Raw genomic sequence first — 23181 nt, 5'->3', positions numbered from 1 at the left:
AGTTAATAAGTGCAATAAATATTTATACTGGAAAAGAAAATCGTGAGAGAATCGTGATCTCAATTCTAAGCCAAAAAATCGTGATTCTCATTTTATGCAAAATCGTGCAGCCCTAGATTGATTGGAGTTGCATGATGGAAAAAAATTCTGAAGAGTCTTTAGAATAACTTTTGCACAGTAAAAGAAAAAAAAACAAAAAAAACTAAATGTGCAGGTACCCATACCTGCTGATGGGTAATTGAGCAATCCCAATTAAAGAATTAACAAGTCAATTTTGGGGGCATGTGAATAACCTTATTCCACAGTCACCTTTTTTACCCGTCTTCATATGCCGCTAATCCCATATCAACTCATACAAACCTTTTATGTTTGTCTAAAAACCCAAGATCCTTGGACAAACAGCTCCATGCACAATGCAATGTCTTTCAGTGAGAACAAAAACGCTCCCAACTTCTTTCTTTCCGCCACAGAAAAATTATATTAGCAGAATAATTTGTAAAAGATGGGAAAAGTAGTGATAACGTTTTCTATAGTAAGCCGATCTGAATGCAGTGAAGGCAGTGTCCATCTCATTCAGCAGAGCAGCTCAGAGAAGGAACAAAATGATAACACTTCTGAAATCTGTCTCTTGTTCTCAGGCTGAAAAAAGTTCACCGCGCTTCAGAATTCACGGGAATTTGCAAAATTGAGCAGAACTCGCCTTTAATTTCATCTGTCACCTGCACGCAATGAAACCAGACACCCTTTGGTGCTTTCATCACTGCGGCAAACAATTCGGGTCCAGTTCAATTAAGCAGCGGTTACATGTACATGCCCTTGAGAAATGGAATGCATGCTATATTGAGTCCGGTGTGTATGTGTGTGTGAGTCTCTGTGTGTACATTATAACCTTCACTAGCCCGTCTAAAAAACCTTTTTCTGTCCTTGGAGAATTCAAGCACAATGATGTCCTTATCTCCTTGGCAACAACTGTAACACTTGAAAAGCTGAAATAGGTCCCTCATCACTGCTGCCATCAAATCGTGGGTGGCTGGCAGCAGAGAACAAGGCGTCTTAACGAACTGTTCTCATTCATCCCCTAGCATACGTCACTGCATCGCACAGACAACTGCAGGAGACGAGTGAGCAGATGTTAGAAAAATGTCACTCAAAGTTCATTAAAGGGTTTAAAAAAAAAAAATAAAAAAAAAAGGAAGCAGGAATTAACTTCTCTCTAATAGTCTGTCTCTAATGTCCCTGACATGACTGTCACGGCCTTTGTTTTTCTGCTAATACAGGCATCAGTGTGTAGAGAGCATTTCTCCGTGCTTTTAAAGATACTGGCTTGTTGTTGTTCATCATCGAAATCCATTACTACCCCCGAGCCTCTGATGTTTTTCAATAGGACGTGGAAATGACTACAGGACTTCATGACAGGCAGAAGTGCCACAGCTGTATGTGTGATTCACAGACAAATCTGAGTATGGATGAATGCAAAATAACCCCTCCTCCCTCCTCTATAGGGGGAAAAAACTCATCTGCAATACACAGCAAAAGACGCTTGTAGCTTTTATTAACAGCGTCTTCCTCACTCACCGTATGACCTGTCAAAAGGCCAGGTTTTACAATATAGCAGGCATCACGAGATGCGGGGCATCACGCATGAGCTCCAGGAGACGGGTTCAATTTTGGTTTATTTAAAATGTCTCGTGTCATATCATGCCAAATTCACAGTCTCTGACATTATGAAGACAAACGCTCCTGCTATCATCACCCACTCGCATCTCTGCTGAGGAGGAGACGCGATTGTTCTCGCATTAGCGCCATCCTGTGGCTGCACGGGAAAAGGTGAGAGGGAAAAGATTTGAATGCCTGAAAGATATCAATTTTTACTGCTGATTTTAATTCAGTTAAAAGAACACGCGCTATAGATGAAAAAGGAGGAGGGGGAAAACTGTATTCAGCCTACAAAGATGGCATGTTATGATAGTACCTCTGTACCCTGACCATTAGTTACATACTCCCAAATCCCTTTAAAGTCACACCGGACTCGCTGTGTCACATTCACACAAGATTTCAGTGTTTTAATGTTGAGGACGTGCTTCACTGTAGACGCATGTACACTGTATAGTGTGTCAGCCTGACCTGTCGCTGAATGACCTCTTCTGAGACATTCTCGCCTTTCACAGTCGGTTCAATGGCCCCCAGTATGATCAGCATGCGGCTCAGCCCCGTGGCCGCTGAAAACTGCTTGGCTTGGAATGAAGGCACCACCTTACCATACCTGAAAAAAATGACAAGACCTTGAGCAGGAGAACAGCTACGTCTTTTTAAAGTCCTGTGGTAACAGCGTGACAGTGACCGTTAAAATAGTGTCATGTTTCTGTCCTCCTCATGAACCCAGGTTTAATATCCAATTGGGAATATTTAGCTCGCGTATTTGCTAAATGCTACATGACATTAGTTAGCTAGCTTGTTGCAGTAATGTCAGTTCATCGCAGATTATCACATAAAGCAAACGCTTTCTCATGTTAGAAACAATGTTAAAGAGATATGTACAATTTGAAATTCTGTGTTGTGTTCTGTTTAAGTTGGCTTTTTTCTTTGTTCTGTGTTTTTTCTTCCAGGAAAAGGACAAAAGAGCAAAACGAAAAATGATTCAAAAGTTCTTACAGTTGCAGTTAAGGCACTCTGTCAATAAAACAAGCTATAAGCTACATGCTCTGGACTATAACACAGGTAAGATAAGAAAACTGAATCATGTTTGTGAATAAATGTAATTAACAATTTACAACAGTCACACTTTAAATGAGCGGTCATCCTCAGAGACCTAATGTTCACAGCTGTAAATGCGTGAGATGGTCTTAAACCGCGAAGCAGCACGCTAAGGCTCTGAATGGTGCCATGATTGAGAAAGGCCACACGTAACAACTCCAGCGATGTCACACATACTATTTGCTTTTCCTCAAGTCTTTTTCAACCATGAATCTTAAAATTTGTCTTTGAAAACATTTGCCTGGGGAATGAGAAATACCGTTGTTTTTTTTTTCTTTTTTAGCAGGTGAGAGAAGTAGAGCTGCAGGATTTTGTAACTCAGGAGCCCCAATCGGTTTCGGCTCACTGGTGCTCTGAATTGACTGGTTTCAGCCTGCAGAGCCCAATCAATAGTGCCACTCGCCACTGCTGCCGCTATTGCCGTGCCCCGCACCCTGCCCCTACATAGAGCACGCACACTGCAGATCTGTACCCCTGCACGGAGAGACACTCCTACCTGTTTCAGTCTGATCTGGATCCGATTTCAGCACTGTTATAGCCCTATCTGTTCCAACATCTGAAACAACTGTGAACAGGTTCTATACATTTTCAGCCCCTGCGTTACACCCAGCTAAGGAACGGTTAAACACTTAAGTATTGATCATTTTACAAATGGAATAATTGGTTTGGGGATTTAAAAAAATAACAGAAATTGTTAATTTTTCAACTGCAAAATATTAAATTATTAAAACAAAGAATAAAAATAAAAAACGGGCAAATCCAGGTATTCAAGAATGTATGACTATCATATATGTCATGTGTTTTCTGGTTTCTGTGGCTCATCCTCAAAATAGGCTGGAGCAAAGTAGACCAATCACTGAAAAAAGGCATTCTTAGATTGGCAGAAAATGCACAAATCTCATTCATTAGGTCAAATGCGTGTGAATTTAGCTCCCTATGGCTACAAAAGAACTACAATTTGAATTTCATCTGAAATTCTAATTTGGCCAGCACTTAATGTGTGGTTATATGCTTCCCAGCCACTGCAGGGTGAGCAATTGGATTCTTTGAGTCCTTTGGCTATTGCAATTTTGGCTTGTAAACCAGGATCAGATATGAAAACAAGACAATCAGTTAGTGGCTTAATTGGTGGCCGCAGGTGTGAATGTGAGTGTGAATGGTTGACCGTCTCTCTGTGTTAGCCCTGTGACAGACGGGTTACCTGCCCAGGGTGTACATTGCCTCTTGGCCTGTGACAGCTGGAAGTCGAACCCCTGACCTAAAGTTCCAAACATCGTGTAGTGTTACCCCCCTACATACACACACACTCTTACACAACCTAACAAAGCCACTAGAATGGCTTTAGACTCTTGACATTTTTGACCTCAGATAAATCAAAAATGTCATCAGCTCTTTTCCACAAACTTACCAATACTTGAATTATAATAGCACAAGGCAGCATTGCTTCAAAGAAACTGCACTTCACAACATGTAGGTTTCCCTTCCATTATCCTGCTCACATCATATCACCAACACAAACATGCACCTTTCATGTGTAAACGAACCCATCTGACCTGTTGTTGGTATGCGGTACCCAAAGAACTGTAGCTTGGCATATCGAGCTCTGCTCCAGCAAAGCACATCACCGCTGATTGGTCAGACAAAGCTGATAAATAACAGCAGAGAAAGCACGATCAGCTGCCACCAGCAGCTGTGTAAAGATAACACATCTGCCATATTCACGGTGGAAGAAACGCGCCCTTCAGGTCAATAATGGATACAGACAGAGGGAGAAAAGAAACTACTGCTCTAATTCTCAGTCTTCAGTAGACAGAGAAAACTTTTCAAATCAGACCTCCGGAGAGTGACATTTTGACATTTTCATCTCCCTTTCCACAGTTTTCCCCTGAAGTCATTCTGGCACCACAATTTAGAACTGACTCTTCGACCCGGCTCTTAAGGGACTTCTCATTCTCCGCACATTTTCCACCTGTCACCCTTTTCTTGCCCCTTGGTTCCAAAAATAAAGGGGGGGGGGGAATCTCCCTATCAGCCTTCCAATTCGAATCTGGTCAAATCATTGCTGGGTCTGGCATTGAACATTATTTCAAGGATTCTCCAGCCACCTGTCCTATTCCCTCCTCTTTTTTCCATTTTTAATTCTGCCCCCGAGTGAGGATTATGCGAAGCAAGGCATGCGTGTCAAAGGGAAATTTAGTGGGTAAAGACAGCCAAGATTGGCGGGATGAATTAAACAGATAACGGGAGGAGACGAAGTGGGGGAACCATGTAGAGCAAAACGCCTCACCGATGTTGGTCATTTCAGAGGGGCTCTTTTTTTTTTTTTTCTCCCTTCTCCCCACAGGAGCGAGGAGGCAATATCTAAATTAATAAAGTGATGAAATGAGTTTGTGCCGTGGACTTTCTGCTGTTTGACTTTCCCATCTGGATTAGTGCAGGCTGAATGGACGCTCTGTTACTTTTGTTACAACTGCGCAATTCACTGTCGGAATTTGGCCCAATAGTGATAAGGCTCCCCTCCTCCTCCTCATTACCATCTCATTTCATATGCAGGGCCTCTGTTACCTGAGAGCCTGCTCACACACAAAACACGAACTATTACACGAGCTTCTGCCAACTATTACAATGAGCACAGAACATTTAAACACGGACTATTACAGAGGGCTCACCTAACTATTACGCCGAAGGAAGATTTCTTAAGAAAAAAAAAAATTGTTGGGGCCCTTTGGAAAAGGGCGGGTTTTTAACGTTGGCGTTGCTTTTTTTTTTGCTTTTTTCAGTGTAGATTAATCAGCCCAGCCTGAATAAACTGTCCTTTTGTATATATTTTGTATGCATCCAAAAAATTTACTAAAACATGGAAATAATATAGAAAATCTAACATTTGATGAAAAACGAGCCAGTACAGGAAGTGCTACTCCTTCAAGGACAGAAAAAAAGTAAGACCTCAGCCCAGTGACATTTTGCCACTTCTTACGTTGTATTTGCGACACATTAAAAAACGAGTGAGGTAACCTTTACATTTTAACCCGACCTTTATAAAACAGGCATGCTCCTTGTGTTGTGCAGCACTACTCACATTTAAACTGTTTCCAACATACTTCAGTACATAGAAATGAATCACACCTGGACATTTCTACCTTTAACATTCAACATTCGGGTTTTATGTTTGATTCTTATAATGTTTTATCATCTTTTACAGCAAACCTGGACAGTATTTACACTGCCTCACTAGTTCAACCTTTTTCCATAATAGATTTAAATGATTTTTCACTGGAAGTTTCTACACACAATGCCCCATAATGAGAAAAAAGTTTGCTTGAAATGTATTAACGATTTAAAATAGAAATATGACATGCACATAAATATTCACACACCATGCCATGACAAAATTCTCTGGTCTCATCAAACACAGATTGAACACTTTGACCTGAATGACGAGCGTCGTGTCTTGTGGAAACAAGGCGCTGCTTATCAATCTGGCCAACATCATCCTTACAGTAAAGTGTGATGGTGGCAGCATCATGGAGCTAGTCAGGGTTGAGGGAAAGATGATGTACAAAGACAACCTTGATGATAACTCTGGATCTCAGACTGGGGCAAAGGTTCTAACAGGACACCAACCCTAAACATGCAGCCAACATAACAAAGAAGTGACCTCTCTGTGAATGTCCTTAAGTGGCCCAGCCAGAGCCCAGACTTAAACCTGATTGAAAATCTCTGGTGAGATCTCAAAATAGTTGTGCACTGACACTCCCCCATCCAGGCTGATGAGAGAGTCTGCAAAGAAGAATAAGAGAAACTGCCAAAAAATAAATTAAAATAGGTGAGCAGAGCTCGTAGCATCATATTTAGAAAGACCTGAGGCTGTAATTGCTGCAACAAAGTACTGAACAAAGGTTATTGATACTGATGTACTGTTTTATATTTTGAAAACATTTGCAAGAACTTCAACCGAACCTTTCCAGTTTGTGTTACGAGGTCTCGTGTGCAGAATTTTAAAGTGAAAAGAAAATTAGATCTGTGTTGGAATAAGGCTGTAACATGACTAAATGTTAAACAAGTGAAGTGCTATGAATACTCTCTGGACATACTACACGTTAAAAGAGAGTACACTAGCTTTAGGACGGTAGGAAGGGATCGGCAGATGTTCACTGACAAAGTAAAAGAATTCCAGCTAGATTTTCTGTTGCTAACCAATTTCATATTAAAGTCCCTTAGCTCCACTTAAATGTGTGTTTTTCCAGAGACATTAGAGCGGGAGAGGCAGCACTCAGCAAACACTAATGTATGGGAGAGCTCTTTGAGCCCAAAGAGACAATTAACAACAGCGCAGGGAAAAATCTGAGCATGCAGGCAAACAGCAGAGATTCACGACACTTTCAACGATGTGCTGGCAGATATTTTTACTCATTATTGTTTTAAAGGTGTAGGTCAGAGCACTTACTGTTATTCTCATCTTACTGCATCCATAATGGAAAACTGAGTATGAGATGCTGATTCTGTCCATACTCTGTTTTCAGAACAACTTGTAGAGTTTTTTAAAATATTTTTTATATCTTGATTTTTTTCCCCCCAAATCAGATTTGACTAGTGATTCTATACATGCAGCTTTGTTGTTATTGTTGTTTATTTCCAGTGCCATTAAGCTCTAAAATTCAAAACGTTCATTTAAATATTGGATTCAATAACTATACAAATAAGTGCCCAGGGGCATTACCAAGATGGTTGCCAGGTTCTGTGACATCCTACTTTTCATTTTGAACGTTTCACCTTTTCTAATGAATAACATATAACAATAATAAAAACACTGTCTTCAATCAGTCCTCAATATCCATGATTTCCTTCCAGCTCTGGAAGCCAGTTCATCTCACTTGATTACGAGACGCACTTTGAAACCTCGCAAGCAAAACATTTTCTTAAGTGTTAAGAATCCTTCCAAACAGGAAATAAGAGCATAATAACTTGGAATAATTGTCTAAATTAAAAGGAAAAGTTAAACACAGACATGTAATACTGAGCACAACCACAAGGTGCCAGTGTTGCACCACGGTCAGTTCCCTGCCTCCTCCTCCCTGCATCAATACTATAGGTTACACTGGGGTAAATACACAGGGGCCGGGACAGCCCTGTTTCATTAGCGCAGCATAACAGCAATAGTTACGCTTACAGTGGTTCTAATTACAATTAACTGGCATTCCTGACTCATCTGGGATTCAGTGAACAGCTGAGTCAGGGAAAGACAGCAGGAAGCTCTTGCCACAGTGGGAGCCATTTCAGAACCACAGTGTGATTCATAATGAATGACACACTTATGAAGCAATGGATGAGAACCCATGCTGTATATGTGAAGAAACTGTGTTGTGTAACTTGACTAGCCTTATTATCATGTCACAAAACATACCCCAAGACATATTTCCTCATATTAAATATAGTCTCTACTCCCTTCCCTTGCTCCCACCATACAGCAGCCCGGGCTGGGTGGTTGCTGCCAATCTCAGCAGAGGATCCCCGAGGAGGTTTTAGAGCAGGGCTGTTCTCCAGTGAGTTATTGAACGCAAACTGACGCTGAAAGCGAATGGGCTCTGAGGGGGCAAGTGGGCATGTCGTCACTGCTGCTGCTGTTTACCAACGAAGGATAAAGGAGACAGGGAGCAAGAGAGCTCAGAGATTACATAACGCCACTTAAAGTATTAAATTACTGCTGTAGCAATCTGAGTATAATTGGAAGGTTTAAATATCACAATAAGGGAAGGGACCATACAGAAGTAGGGGGGAGGAGAGAAAATTCTGTTACGCCTGTAAATTTATCCACTAACGAAGTGCAGGGTGGACGGGATGGAAACACTTGGACTGAACCTGTCTGGCTTATAAATCACGCCAGCAGCAGCTGTGAGCGGCCGAAGGGTCGTCAATCAAAACGACAGTCATACGCTGCCCGTCATGCAGAGCAGGCTCCAGGTGAGCTGCGAAACGTGTCTAACTGCTGCACAACGCGGCACGCTGTGCGGCCAGCAGCGTGTGATGTGCAAATATAGAGTACGTGCATGCATAAATGTTTGTGTTATCATGACTCGGAGTCTGTCTGTGTCCGTGCTTTGTGGAGAATATTAATGAGCAGCGGGATGATGAATGGTGCACAAAGTGTCATTTTCACTTTGGGACTCCTAACTCACTCAGGGTTAGATCCAGGCCCACTGCCACAGCTGTCAGGCCCACAGTGAGACACTCTACAGAACAACCTCCTTCATCTTCCTCTTTACATGCATCATGTATTCTAATTCACAGCAACAGAATGCACTGAAAATATGCTGGATTTATACAGCACGCGCACATAAACTTGTTGGGACGGTCTCAGATGGAATTCTTCTGTTCTAAACATGATAATAGATTCAAACACCAAAAACTAAAAACACACCTAATAATTAGAAACACTTAAAAGACCTGAGATTGAGAGGAAAGGGATAAAGAGATGTTCAAGCAGTGCTCCTCTGAGGACTGAGTTACACTAAACACAGTAATAGTACATTAAAACGGAGCGTCTGTCAGTCAATCAGCATTCATTAGAAGGACCATCCCATTAGACAAGACCACTCCCCTCCGTTTCTGCTCTCTGAGCAAATATATTCCCAATGGCTTAAATTAGTTTTATATCACACGTGTGCACGCCTGGCTGCAGAAGACAGGAGTGTGTAAAACCACAGCAAAACTCTTGCTTTAAATGCAGCATTGTTAGTGTAATTGTTTTGGTACTTAACACCAACCAATCTGTCTCCTTCCAGCTGGAATCTCTGATCATTAAATGGCCATCTAGAGAGTCAGGGCAGTCTGACTGTCAGCACAGTTTTCATCCATCATTACAGAGCGAGAGAAAGAGAGGAAATGAGAAAAAACAGACAACATGGACGAACGAGAGGACTGTAACCGAGGCAGAGTTTGTACATTCGGTCTTTCTCAAAGAAATGCTTGCTCAGCAAAAAAATGTATGAGGAGTTAAAAAGAGAAGAATCACCATTTAGATTCTTTACAGATACAATACTTGATTCATAAAACAAAAGAACCAATTTCCTAGTCGAGTGTTTGGATTAAGCTGGAAAAAAACCAAAGCAAAAGGAATGACATGATTGATGGAATAACCTGAGATTGCTCAGAGTGAACTACTAATCACCAGGCTAAAAACGGACGCCAATCAAGTTCAAACTGAACAAAGTCATAGACAGGGGAACGTTAAGAGACGCAGATAAGAGCTCGAAGCATCTTAGTGAATTCCTGTAGATCAAGGATCAGGAAGTCATCATGAAAAAAAATGGGAACACACTACTGTTTATGAATGACTGAGAAAGAAAAGATTTGAACTTTTACCTGCCTTGTTGTGTTTTGTTGCATGTGTGAGCACATGAAGGACAAATTCTTATAAACCGTGTTGCTGAAACGGCTACAGGAAGTTTGAACTTGAACTCGACGCTGGAGCAAAGGGCAGTTATGCTGTAAGCGGCTACGCTTGGCTCTTTGTAAGAGAAACTTTGGTGGCTCATCTTAATGTAATAATATTAAAATCAGGATGCCAGTGGAATTAAACTATAAGCTATTAGACATCTTTAAAAGAAAAGTTTAAAAATTGCTCATCTGAATATTTGTAGCCTCCAAAATAAGCTGCAAGAATTAAGTGCTGTGCTATCTGAAAATGCTTAACGTATTATTTACCTATAAATACACCAGTAGTTGATATCGAGGTAGGATTACAGGGATTTGGTATATACAGAGAGGATTGGAGTAAATATAGAGAAGGTATATTGAAAAAATACTGACTCATTTGGAATTAGATGGCAGTAACGCATCTGAAAAAATTAGGACGGCAGCAACAAATGGCTGGAAAAGTAAGTTGTACTAAAAGAAAACATCTCGCAACTAATTACTTTAATTGGCAACATGTCAGTCACACGACTGGGTAGCAAAAGAACATCTTAGAGAGGTCAGTTTCATTAACTGCAAAAAAGCATATCTCTAAAATTGTGGAATAATTTCAGAACGGTTTTCTTTGAATATCGCTTCATTGACAGGATATAATATCATCAAAAGATTGAGAAAATCTGGAGAAATCTCAAGGCTGAAAAATGAATACTGAGTGCCCATGATCTTAATGCCCTGACACAGCACTGGATTAAAAATGGGCATGATTATGTCATGGAGATCACTACATGGGATCACATCACTGTCAGTAAACGTTCAGTATTCAGACCAATCAGTCATGTAATGCTGCTGTTATGGATTAAATAAAAAATAAAAGATTATCTGATTTTTTTTCAGTCTATGAAAAAAAGCCTTTATATTCAAAGTCCAGATAAAGCAAGACCAAAGCCTCAGAAATACATTTCACACTCCAATCTATTAACATGCTCACACAAACAGATACTGAGAGATTGGTTTAAATTAAAGAAATAAGGCTCCTTTTTCAAGTGGAAAGACGAAAATGATTCTCTGCTCACACTGGTGAAACAAAAACGGACGGTGCCGAGTGACCCCGACCCGTGGCCGGCTTTTGTGCCGAATGCAATTTGTCCAGACGTACGCCGAGGCTTCTCCTAATCTCAATGATAGACCCTCTGCTTGATTTTTCATCAGGCGGTATTATCTATGCTCGCAAGCAAATGCGACACATGCTGCGATGTCTGCAGCCCAAAATCCCAAGTAAGAAAGCTGACCCTTTACAACAAGTGTGCAAAAGCAAACGCCTACACGCATACGAACACACACACACGGCATTCTCAGGAGATGGGGCTGATTCATTTTGTAGGATGTAACAGAACTAATTTTGGGAGAGAGCCTCTGTTAATGAGCTGGTCTTTGATGTGTAAATCCTCCAGTCCCAGAGCAAAGCTGATACGGTCTCCCCACAATCCTGCTCAGGTGCAGTCCTGCTCCCTCCTGCATTACTTATCTTGTCCACCAAATAATATAAGACGTCATACAGCTAATAAATCTACATCGAAGACGGAGAAGACATGCAAGTTTGTGAAACAAACAAGGTAAAACAAGGAAAATGATGAAGTAACGCAAGAATGTCAGTGGTGTGGTGACGCTGGCGTGAGCGGACTGGTGCTGAACATGCTTTGGGTCTTCGTGCAGTTTCCCTCATTCCTACTTAGTCATCCATGGAAATCAAAGCGCAGATGATGGAGCTGTTTTTTTAAACTGACTAAATGTAAGTCTTTGGAGAAGCAATATATAAATGAAATCAGCCATAGAGTAATTGGATCGTTGCTGCCGTGTCATGTACCCAGTGAAATGAATGCCTATTAATCAGAGGATAATTGAACACATACCCCTGATAAATGGTGCTGCTCCACTTTGAGTCCCGTACAAATTAGGCCATTTTCAGGGATCCATTTCTTATCTGCCTTCACTCATCCTTATACAGGCTGTGGCCTAATACTGGCAGACAGAGCTGTGGTTGCAACATTTCTTAGGAACAACTAAATAACCTTCCTTTCACCACTGATTTTACCATCCTGTTATTTACATTCTTATGCCATACGCAGTCCTTTACGTCTGCATCTGTTCTAACTGATTTGCCTCTCCTTGCATCCTTTATTAATTATATCTGTACAAAGATATACGAGCAGAATTTTTGCACAGGAAACGAAGATGTGATAAACATGTTTATTTGCCAATTTAAAACCTTTAATGGTAACTTGTGGTTCTCCAAAGCTCAGTATCAGGCTAGTTTATTTTATGCTAAACCAATGTAGTCCCTCAAAATTATTTTTTTTGTACAATACAAATTAATTTTATTGGGGCATAAATCTAGAATTACTTTTGGATAACTGTGAAAAATTACAAGCGAGTTTGATTTTTAATAAGGCCAGAATTTAATTAAGATTTAACTAATCAACTCTGGTGAAAAAAATAAATAAATAAAAAAAATGTTATTTTTATAAAGCTCATTTCTATTCAGTTATGTTAATGAAAGCGTGTCTAAAGTATAAAATTATGGTGGAAACAATTTATACCAAAGCAACTCTACCACAGTACTCGTAAAAAATCATGGACTTCTTTAATCAAGCTTCAGTGTACGCCAATCATCCACATCTGATCACCTCACACAGCTCAACGCTCTGCTGGGAACTTTTTACACTCATAATTCAATTTTGGCAACTGTCAAATCTTTTCATCGCTCCATCAGACTTTTTCTTACTGACTTTCAGTCCAGTTTAGTAATGAGGCCTTTTTTCCTTGTTTCACTTCCTTAAGAATGCAACCTAGGTCTCGAATGAAGTCGAGAGGAGACCGGGCCTTTGCAACCGTGGCACCCAGACTCTGGAATAACCTCCCTGTTCATATTCGTACTGCCGAGTCTATCCAGTCTTTTAAATCACGTCTTAAAACGTATCTTTTTACTTTGGCCTTTGATTCTAACTAGTTGGCTGTTTTAGCTTATTGTGTTGTTACCTATTGTTTGTTGTCCTGTTTTATTGTTTGTTTTAATTGTCTCGTGTTTTTACTGACTGTGAAGCACTATGGTCAACACTGTTGTTTTAATATGTGCTATATAAATACATTTTGATTTGATGATTTGATTTGAAGAATAGCTTCCTGACAGCCACTGAGACCATTTCTGATGAAGCTTCAGTAAACAATAGAAAGATCAACTGAACATCCAGATGAATATCTCAAGGGCTGTGTCATGTCTTTGCTGGATTTTCTTCTATTTCTTAAGTACACAACATTTAGGTTCTGCAGATGGCCCGACATTTCTTTTGTCCTATACTTGTCCAGTTTCCTCATTATTTTAAGGACACACTGCACGCCATGGAAAGATAAGCTGAGTTTTCAGTGAATAGTTCTTTGGGAATCACTGATTGCAAACAGACAGTCTTAATGTTGTTCAAAAATGTTCGAAATGCAAAAAAATGATGCGTTTTACAACAAGCTGGTGTATAGGCTGTTGGGTTCTGTGTTGTCTATTATGTGGACACACCACGCTGGTTCACTCCTTTAGTTAGAACCATTCAATTATGCTTGAATGACCCATTGGTCCATCTGAAGTAGCTTAACAAACAAAAAAATATTTTTGAAATATATTTAATATTTGACTCTGACTTGGACTGTGAGTGAGTGAAAAAGCAGCCAACGTCTAAAGAAAATCTCAGAGACCTTCAGAAAGTCTGAAGAACTATTGTTCAAGACCACGTAAAGAAAACAAAATGCACATAAATATAAATACATTTCAAATCATTTACCAATGAAACAATAATGTCTCTCAGGTTTTGAGCATGAAATTCTGTTTTGTACCTGGTGACAACAAATACACTAAAACTGCACTCTAGAGGTTTGTTTATCACGTAGCCATCCCAGTGGCAAAACTGTACATCTGATTAATTCTAATCTCTTCAGCAGAGAAATACCTTTTAATAGCTTCACTCCATGCTCCGTTCTTGTAAACAAACACAGTTAGCACTGCATACCTGGGACCAACAGTCCTGCTCTGAACTCTTGCTTATCATTAATAACAACCAACCCCCCACTTAACACCTCGCGTATGATAATTAATGCATAATGAGATATATGCTGTGACACTGACTTGACATATATCGCTCGGAGGATTAAAGCAGAGCTATTCCACTGTCTGTCACTCAGTTCCGACCACCACCACAACCCCGGCTTCCCCCTCATCTGTTCCCTGCTCAAGTGAGTGCAATCAGCTAATGAGTTTCTGTGGCCTCCAATTAATCACGCTAATGAGCCCCACCCATTAAAAATAATCAACTGTTCTTGCCATAAATGCCAGTAAGGGAAGAGTTTGACTCGCTAGCGCCTCTGCCTCCCTTCCCCTCATGCTAATCCTCTTTTTTCTTGATACAGTTCCCTTTTTTTCACCTCTTCCCTGCCTCTCGCTTTTTTTATCTGCCTCCTCTCTGCCCCTCAGAGCTGTTATCATCCTTCTCGCTCCCTTTTCCACGCTCCTCTTTTCTCAATCTTCTTTCCCACTCTACATCCCTTCCCAGTTTTTGCTTCTTCGACATGTTTCCATCTTCTCTCTCTCTCCTTTGCATCTTTACTTTTTTTTCTTCTTCCGACTCAGTCCTCTGAAGCCTTCCACTACAAACTCACCAGTACTCCTTCCACTTGTCCTCTTCAAAAATGTCCTCTGGGATGGGATCAATCAGCACCAGGTCTGACACTTGCCTGAGGACAACAAGAGGACACACACACACAGTCGGATGAAGAACGACTCATTGACTACTCTTGTCCACTTTACCCTCCTGGCCTGGGAAGTAATGAGCGTGAGATGGATGGCGCCATCTCATTTGTCTTCCTGGAGATTTGTCCCCACAGACAGATGACCACACGCATACACCAGATCCCGAGGTAATATTTCCATTTGGAAAGGTGTCATCCACTCACCACTTCTTAATTTTCTCCCTTAACAGCAGCAACATTGTGCCTGATTGAATCCTAAATCTTTCATCCCTGGTACGGGCTGCTTGTCACGTTAATCACCTCGTTGTCTCTGAAAAGGGTGAGTCATGTGAGATGATGGGACCGTATACTGGGATATATTTTAACATGCGAGGTCAAGAACTCCTAAATGTCTATCAACCAATTTTAAAATGAGCTTTCTTTAAATTTTGCTGAGGACATGAAGGACTCTTAAATAGTAGCACACATTTTATTTTTGTCTTATCTTTAGCATGACATTCATTACCACCAGCGCTGTACTTTAAGTCAGTTACTCACACAGTAGGCTGGTGGTGTAGTATGTCTTAATCCACAGTATACAGTCGTCTCTAACATATAGCATGGACAAAGTTGAGGGACTTGCAAGATACAGATTAAAGTTATACATTTTCCAAGGTTTTATTTTGTGTCCCAGGACAAAAAGCTACAGAAGGTGTGATTTAATCAGCCGCTAAAATTCCCCAAAATAAGTCATTTAAATTTGGCCGATATCCCCCTCAAGGACATCTTCTGCCACGCGTCCGGGCACTTTCCAAAGGAGCTGCTCCCTAGAAGCCCCTTTCTAACCATTTTCACTTTGAGGCCTACCCTGCAATTTCACCACGGACCTTAAACGTGGGCTTAAAGCAAACATCCAGCTTCCTTTAGAACTGCAAATTTAATTTAAATTTGTTCGATATCTCCAAATGTCACGCAAAAAGTGATAATGGCTGATGATGAGAGCTGGTTTTCCACAACCCTGAAATTTTCAGGCATGCAGTCTTACTTAAAAGATTTGACTGTATATATTCATCTTTGAAATTGCTGTTAGAAGAGATTTTATCATAAAATGATAGAGGCAATTTTGTGGATCAAACTAACAGCTGATGACAGAAAGCGGAGGCTTTTACAACAACACCAATTTTTACCCTCCTCTCCCCTCGCCCACCTCTGCTATCATCTACATTCATCATGTTCAATCATCTTCACAGATTGGGACCAAAACCATTCCAACCATCAGTAAAGAACCATGGCAGAAAGTGTTTTACATCACATTTAAACTACTGATGCTAATGTTAAGAAAGTTACCTACACGTGTCCATAATCAGGTTTCCTTTAAAGATTTTTAAGAGCACAGTTCAATTAAATTCGTGTACCAATATACACAACTGACAACTTGGGCTTTCTGAGGGTTTTTACGTTTTTAGTTATCACGCTTCTTCATCTAAAACAGCAGCTGTGGTGAAAGTGGCCTGGAGATGCACAAGAAGATGATTTTGATCCGCAGACTGTTGAAATTTGCTATTAATGCCGCTTTCTTATGTTATGAAGCAAGTTCAACATAGCCAGGATTTCTTCATGTTAGCTGTGCACACTCATATAAAGGAGTGCTGCTGTCACTATAGCCTGTTCGATGCATTCAGGTCTACTCTCTCCCACTTATGGAGGAGATGTGGAAATCACTTCAGTTTGTGGCCAAATCAAAGTGAAATAAAGTCTGAATATTCCTTTCGACAAATAGCTTCCAAACAGACCGATCAATAGTGCAATGTGATTTTGTTTCCCAATTCATTTTGCAAAGTAAACTCTGTAGAAAATTGGTACCAAACACAATCAGGTACTTTCTTCTGCACCAATTGCATGACTGCATGTATAAAATGCATTCCTTCAGCAGAGAATTCATGTTGTACTTACAGATGATTTCATCCAAAAAACAACAAACTAAATCTAAAGTTTTTAAACAGACCATCCCGCTTCTCCATAATGTAATACTGGCATCACTGTGTTTAATCTGACCAAACTGATGTAACTCTGAGAAAACACTTAGTGGTGTGGGTGGAGGATTAGATGCCAATCCTCATCCAAAATCCTCAGTTTTGGTCTGCAGTACTTACACATCATGAATGTGGGTGTAGAATCTGCTGTTGAGTGCGCCAAGCTCAGAGCCCACCAGGATAAAGGGCCCGACTATCCCAGCAGCCCCCAGAAGCCGGTGCAGATCATCCACCATCCTGGAAGACAGCAACACTCGTGAGCTTCTGCACACAACCAGGATGCACCGCAAACTGGGCCACCATATCCATTTAGCTAGGTGGCACTGCAGTAATGTCATTAATTTCTAATCTGCTTCCATTATTATTATATTAAGAGGCAAAAATAATCTAAATAAGAGAAAAGGCAAAAGGGTATCAGTTCTATCTTACAATAAAGAATGTAAACAGTTTTTAAATAAATCAAATCAGCATCTTTAGTTTTCTGATGTCTAATTTTCCAGATCTGGCACCAAAATAAACAGCACTGCTGAAAAACCCAAATGACAGCATAACGGAGGGGGACTGCTGGCTCGCTTCCACTGCAAAACACCGCAGGAAAAACAATCACCAGCAAACTTAAATCATCAGGGGGAGCATCATCATTACATGAGGCGCAGCGAGAGCCATCTGCTCGTCCCGGGTTTGTTGTGCTAATAAATCAAACCCAAGGTGTCACCCTGAAACGAAGAGATTTCACAAGACTCACAGGGTTAAGGTTAGGGAGTCATCACACCTCTTCAGATATTGAATCCCGGGAAATTGATTGCTCGCACCTCAAACAGGCAGCCGACCACTTCCCCCGGGCTGGACGCCAAACTAAACTAGACTGCTGACCGTCGGCAAATCACGGCTGCTCATTCCTTAGGCAGATTTAAGGCTCGACAAACGCATTACGATGTCAGAGAGAGGATGATTAGAGCCCAATCCTGTGGCTGCGTGACGCAGGGGAGGCCTGGAGTGTGTTCAGCAGGATGTGCACACATCAGTCTCCGGCTAGAACATTAATGAGAAGTCCCAAACAGCTACTTTATCAAAGTAATACTGATTCCCTGTGAATATTTACTCTGCTATGGCAAACGCACCGAGTGAAATCTGCGATGTTATTGTACTGGGGTCTTTGCTTTGTGTCACATCAAGGAAGCAAAATGTTTATTTTTGGAAACAAAGAGTTAAATGTTCTGGAGAGTGGTTGCATAAATTGTTGTCTAAATAGGTAAAACCATACCAAACAAACAAAATGCTTTATAAGGATTGTTCTCCTTCACTGCAAGAGACAAAAGAAGGCCCGTTTTTGCTCAGTGGTTAAAATTAATGCCTGACATTGCCTGTTGCCAAGAAACCTTTAAAGGGTTTTCTCTCAGTTTTTTAATAGATAGAAAAGTAGAATATTCCCCATTTTCTGTCTTTCTGTTTTCTTTGATTTACTCAGTAGATAATCATGTGAAAAAGAAAGTATACACAGGACAACTGTGCAGTCCAATGAAAAAGTAAACCCCATGATTCAACATCTTGTAGATCACAGTTCCAAAGAAGTCGGATGAATCGTGATTATTACAGATGAAGAAGATTATTAAAATTTAAGTTCAATTTGAGATTCATAATAGGGAAGAAAGGTGATTTTCAGCGTGGCATGGTTGTTGATGATGACAGGTTTTTTTTCGTCATAAAATGTTGACTGAGGGAGGAAGCTGCAGTGCCCACACAGACATGAGAAGAGAACATGACAACGCCACACAGAAAAGCCCCGGGGAAGATTTAAAACCAGGACTGAGGCGACAGTGCTAACCGGTCCGCTGGGTCAACAAAGTCAGCAGTGCTTGCTTATTCAAACCTAAAAAATAGACAAATAGACATAAATAAAAACATACCAAAGTGAAAGCAACCGCTCTCCTTTCATCTCAGACAGTGTTGTGTCATAACGCTCCTTGGCACAGTCTGCTATTGTTGCTGGAAGCGCGCTTGCCTCGCTTGTCTCTCTCCCATAGCTCCCAGTAGCTAGAGCTTGTCAAGCTGAGTGGCCAGCAGCTTCTTCTGTTTGTTTACCCATTGTGGGTAACACTCTTGTATAATGGGAAACTGATGGGAGGTTAGCGTGCTAGAAAAGCTGCCGCTGTCTCTGCTTTCACTCTGACTGAGATCAGTCACGAGCCTCATCATATCATCATAACAGGGACGTTTTCTTCTACTGAGCACCTCGTCCAACGCGTGTGATGTAGAGCAGAGTAGTGCGAAAAGGTTTTAAATAACTCCTTTAGCATTTTAGCAAGAAGAGAAGATATCAACCGTGGGTTTATAATAAAACGGGCATTCAAAATCCCATATCACTTTCCGTCGTGCGCCGCTGAGAAACAATGACCTGACACCGATACAAACATTACACGAGGTCGCCATAGAAACTGAAAAGGTGCCATTAAACCAGGTATGTTCCACACAGATGCTGGCCTCCTACAATCAGTATTACAGAAAATTCATCTTTTAAAGTTATACAATCTGAGTTTACAAATACAACAACAGCCTATATATGAGACAGGAGGCCCCGCAAGTGAAAAACAGCAGACTCATTCATTTAGAAAGAAAATTACAAGAATTTAAAAAGACAAATCCTAACAGTTTTAAAGTGTAAAATTATTGCACAGCAGCAGGCATTAACACACATTTTAAATGTTACAAATATAGACTGCATATACAAGAATCTTGCAGCTACGATGAGGTCACCCACTGATTTTTAGACTATTGTTTTAAAGGCTTAAATATGGCATTTTGGCTATTTTATCTTTTTTATTTATTTATTTATTATTAAACAGATTGCTGGCCCTAACTGAAAAACAGGGGGAAAACAAGCCACTAGGTAAGCAATAAAGCAAGCCAAGCTTTATCATGTATTTTACTCTAAATGGGATAATAATCAACAATCAACATCCTGCTATATTAAATATGACTTGAGACTAGAGGTTGTGACCTCAAACTGATCAGGAAAATGTTTCGTGATGTAATAATTCAAGTGAGAGGTGGAGCACGTTCTCATAAACTTCTATATTACCTGATGTGTTTCACAACCAGAGTTGTCTCTCCCATCGCCTACTACAAATAGTGCAGGTTTAGTGCATTTCTGTATTGCGTATGTCTGTCTTCTACATGCCATCTATAGTTACAACCGCTCAGAGTGACGGTCTCATAAAACAGCACGCTCACCGTCCAGTCGTTGACATGTCCCAAACCTTCTCTGTTCCCGTGGTTTCATTCTGCATCAGCCGCTTGCTGAAGCCCAGGCCCATTCTGTCGTATGTACACACCTGAGCAGCGTGACAAACAAGGACAGCGAGAAGATTTTTTTTTCAGTCACACCAAGCTCACCTTACAGAACAGTCCAGACCTGCCTTATTGCGTTCAAGCGCTTTAAAAATGCATGATGGCTGAGTAGCCCTAAAAAGATCCAGATACAAGCGTAAACATTGCTCTGTATGTTTGTTTTTCTTGTTGTTGCTTATGCAGTCTTTTTTCACTTTATGTGTCGGGCCCTTCCGCAACATGGCTATGACTTCATCTGGGTCACATTTCAGACAAACAACATGGGGCAGGCTGTCAGCCTGGACTTTCTGCCGGCAGAAAGACCAGGCTGACAGAGGCTGGCAGAGATACTGCAAGGGCTGTCCCAGCATGACCCAAACAACAAAAACACAGCCACATTTGTAGTCGCAGATTCTGGGGGAAGTTCACCATGGTGGTCAGAGGGAAAGCCAGTGTGACTGCTGACTGACTGACTCTCAATGTACAGCATATGGCAAAAATGACTAATCTAGATCTATTTAATTCAGATATTTAGAGATATTAAATTCAGTCATATTAATAAAATGCTATAACATTTCACAGTATCATTCAGAACGACACCCATTTAATTCTGTAATGTGAGTGAGTCAAACCCTCACCTTTGTCAGCGATGCAACATTCTCTTGAACGTGAAACCAAACATCTGAGGACATTCCAGTTGGTGCATCCAGTATAACTACAGGAAAACAGACTGATCAGGCAGAGCTTAGCTAAAAAACATAAGCGAGCCAGATACAGAACCATGTGCCAGAAAAAACTAATTGAAAACAAAATACAGGCAGCTTATTACCAACTGGTTTTCCTCGTCCTTTACACAAAAGATGCATCTTTTGACCCAAACCAACATCAACAATCTGGCCATCTGGATGTAAGACATGGGGAAAAAACTGAATCAAAGATTAGGCTTCGCTGAGTGCTTCTCATTCAGCTTTGAGAACTTCATAACTGTTTAAATTACGCAATTAATAAGTAATGACATTACATTTTGCAGAAAAACATAAAATTGATGTTGGCAACAACGACTTTAAGATAAGTGAACCTTTAGGCAAGAGCATCTGTGCTTCTCTCTGAAGGGAGGCGTAGTTGAGGAACGGAGGGACGAGGATGATCACAAGCAAACACTTCCCAATGTTGACGAGCACGGAGCTGTAAGACACACTGCCTTTGACTTCAGCTTGGCTGGGCCGTCTTTGATCCGGAACCTCATTTATGCAAAAAAGAAAATGTAACGTTGACTGCACACTCACTTCTACATTTCGATTTATAATTAAACACTGAAATGTTTCAAAAGTGTGGAGGTTGGATTTTATTAACCTCAGTCGTAGAGTCAGGCCCAAAAGTGTTACTGCTTAGATCGTTTATTCATTCTTTTTTATTTTCCTTTTTTCTTTTTTTGAGGATCGCTTGCCAATGATTCGTTTGAAAGTAAAATATTCATTAGATAACCCGTAAGTAAGCCGTAAACAAACAAACAAAGCTGTAAATAGTGCAGTTTTGTTTAAGGGGTTTGGCTCCTCTTCTCTTTGGACAAAATAATGGAAAGCTGACAGAAACAGGTTCATGCTCCAAACCACTGTAAGAGCAAATAAATATAAATATCACCAGCAGACATCTACCTAACCGAAAACAAAGTGACACGTTAGCTTGTAGACTCAGTCAGCTAATACTCGCCAGCAGAACTGTCACCTGTAGCCACAAACAGCTTGCTATCGTTACGTTACCTTATTATTAGCAACGGCGGGTTCATTGCCTGATGACGGAGCTTCAGCTCTCCTACGCATTCTGAATGAATGAACTTATTACCAAATGTTGTAATATTCACACTACATGCACAAATGTATTGAATGAATGAAATCAATACAGCAATAGCCTGACTTCCTGGACGGCTTACAGCAGCCGACGAGGGACAAACCGCGCAATGCTCTAAAACGGTAACATTCGTCTCTCTGCTCTCTTTGATGTGCACTGCGATTTGTCAATGTTTGCCTTGCAGTTATTTATGCAAACTCAGTAAACTTATCATTAATAAATTCTATATTATTATTATTATTATTAGTATTATTATTATTATTATTATTAATAATAATAATAATAATAATAATAATAATAATAATAATAATAATGTTGTTGTTATTGCAGTTTTTATTAATTCTTTCGAGGTGTGTGGCTAAGTGTGTATTGTTTTATGTTGTTACCTGTAGAGACCAATGACAGACACTTAAAATCTCTCCTTTTCAACAGGATTGAATCAATACAACTACGGACCTGCGGGGGTCGCTGTTTCCCACAAACCCTCCCTGTATTGGCTCACACACTCACACACACACAGGAGAGTTAACATTAATAGCCACATAATCACCATGCAATAAGACCTAAAAACGAAATCTTCATCTTGCAATGAAAAATGGCCTCAACGCAAACTGAAGGTCAATGACTGAACATATGGAAAACTTGATATATCCCAAATAGATGAAGATAATTAGAAACTAGGGGACTTTGATTGCCATCCCCTCGCTGCTCTTAGAACAGCTAATCAAGCCCTCATCATGCATAATAACGCGCTGATGGTTTGCAGGACAGCTGCTTCCATGACAAGTGATTCATGCAAATAGACGCTTTTAATGCAGGCTCTACATGTGTGCCAGTTTGCGTCATTCTGAGACTGTCACATCCATACTGATGATATTCAGTACTATAATGCACTGTAGCACACACCGTGAACTGGGCCTGCAGTCTGGCAGTGCTCCATGTGAGTAATCGCCTTGCACAGACACCAGAGAGAAAAATAATAAAGCTTTATGGTTTCAGGAAAGGATTCAAGCGTTAGGCAGTCCGTGACATCACAGAA

General features: G+C 40.6%; 1 protein-coding gene across 1 annotated transcript in view; it reads right to left on the bottom strand.

Annotated features, from left to right (window-relative positions):
• The window catches only part of LOC102201732 (uncharacterized), a 26647-nt gene extending 4408 nt beyond the window's left edge, over positions 1-22239 (bottom strand). The window contains exons 1-8 of the mRNA XM_005741264.1: positions 22055-22239; positions 21373-21535; positions 21124-21195; positions 20933-21009; positions 20199-20299; positions 17088-17204; positions 14866-14940; positions 2125-2263 (exon numbers count right to left, since the gene is read on the bottom strand). Coding sequence (XP_005741321.1) covers positions 2125-2263; positions 14866-14940; positions 17088-17204; positions 20199-20299; positions 20933-21009; positions 21124-21195; positions 21373-21535; positions 22055-22114 — 804 coding nt within the window. The 5' untranslated portion in view covers positions 22115-22239. The remainder of the gene's footprint in view (positions 1-2124; positions 2264-14865; positions 14941-17087; positions 17205-20198; positions 20300-20932; positions 21010-21123; positions 21196-21372; positions 21536-22054) is intronic.
• Between the last annotated feature and the right edge of the window lie 942 nt (positions 22240-23181).

This window comes from Pundamilia nyererei, unplaced genomic scaffold (assembly GCF_000239375.1).
Source record: "Pundamilia nyererei isolate P.nyererei 1_Seehausen unplaced genomic scaffold, PunNye1.0 scaffold00109, whole genome shotgun sequence".
NCBI lineage: Eukaryota > Metazoa > Chordata > Actinopteri > Cichliformes > Cichlidae > Pundamilia > Pundamilia nyererei.
Note: the sequence above shows the minus strand (reverse complement) of the source record. Positions and strands in the feature narration are given on the sequence as shown.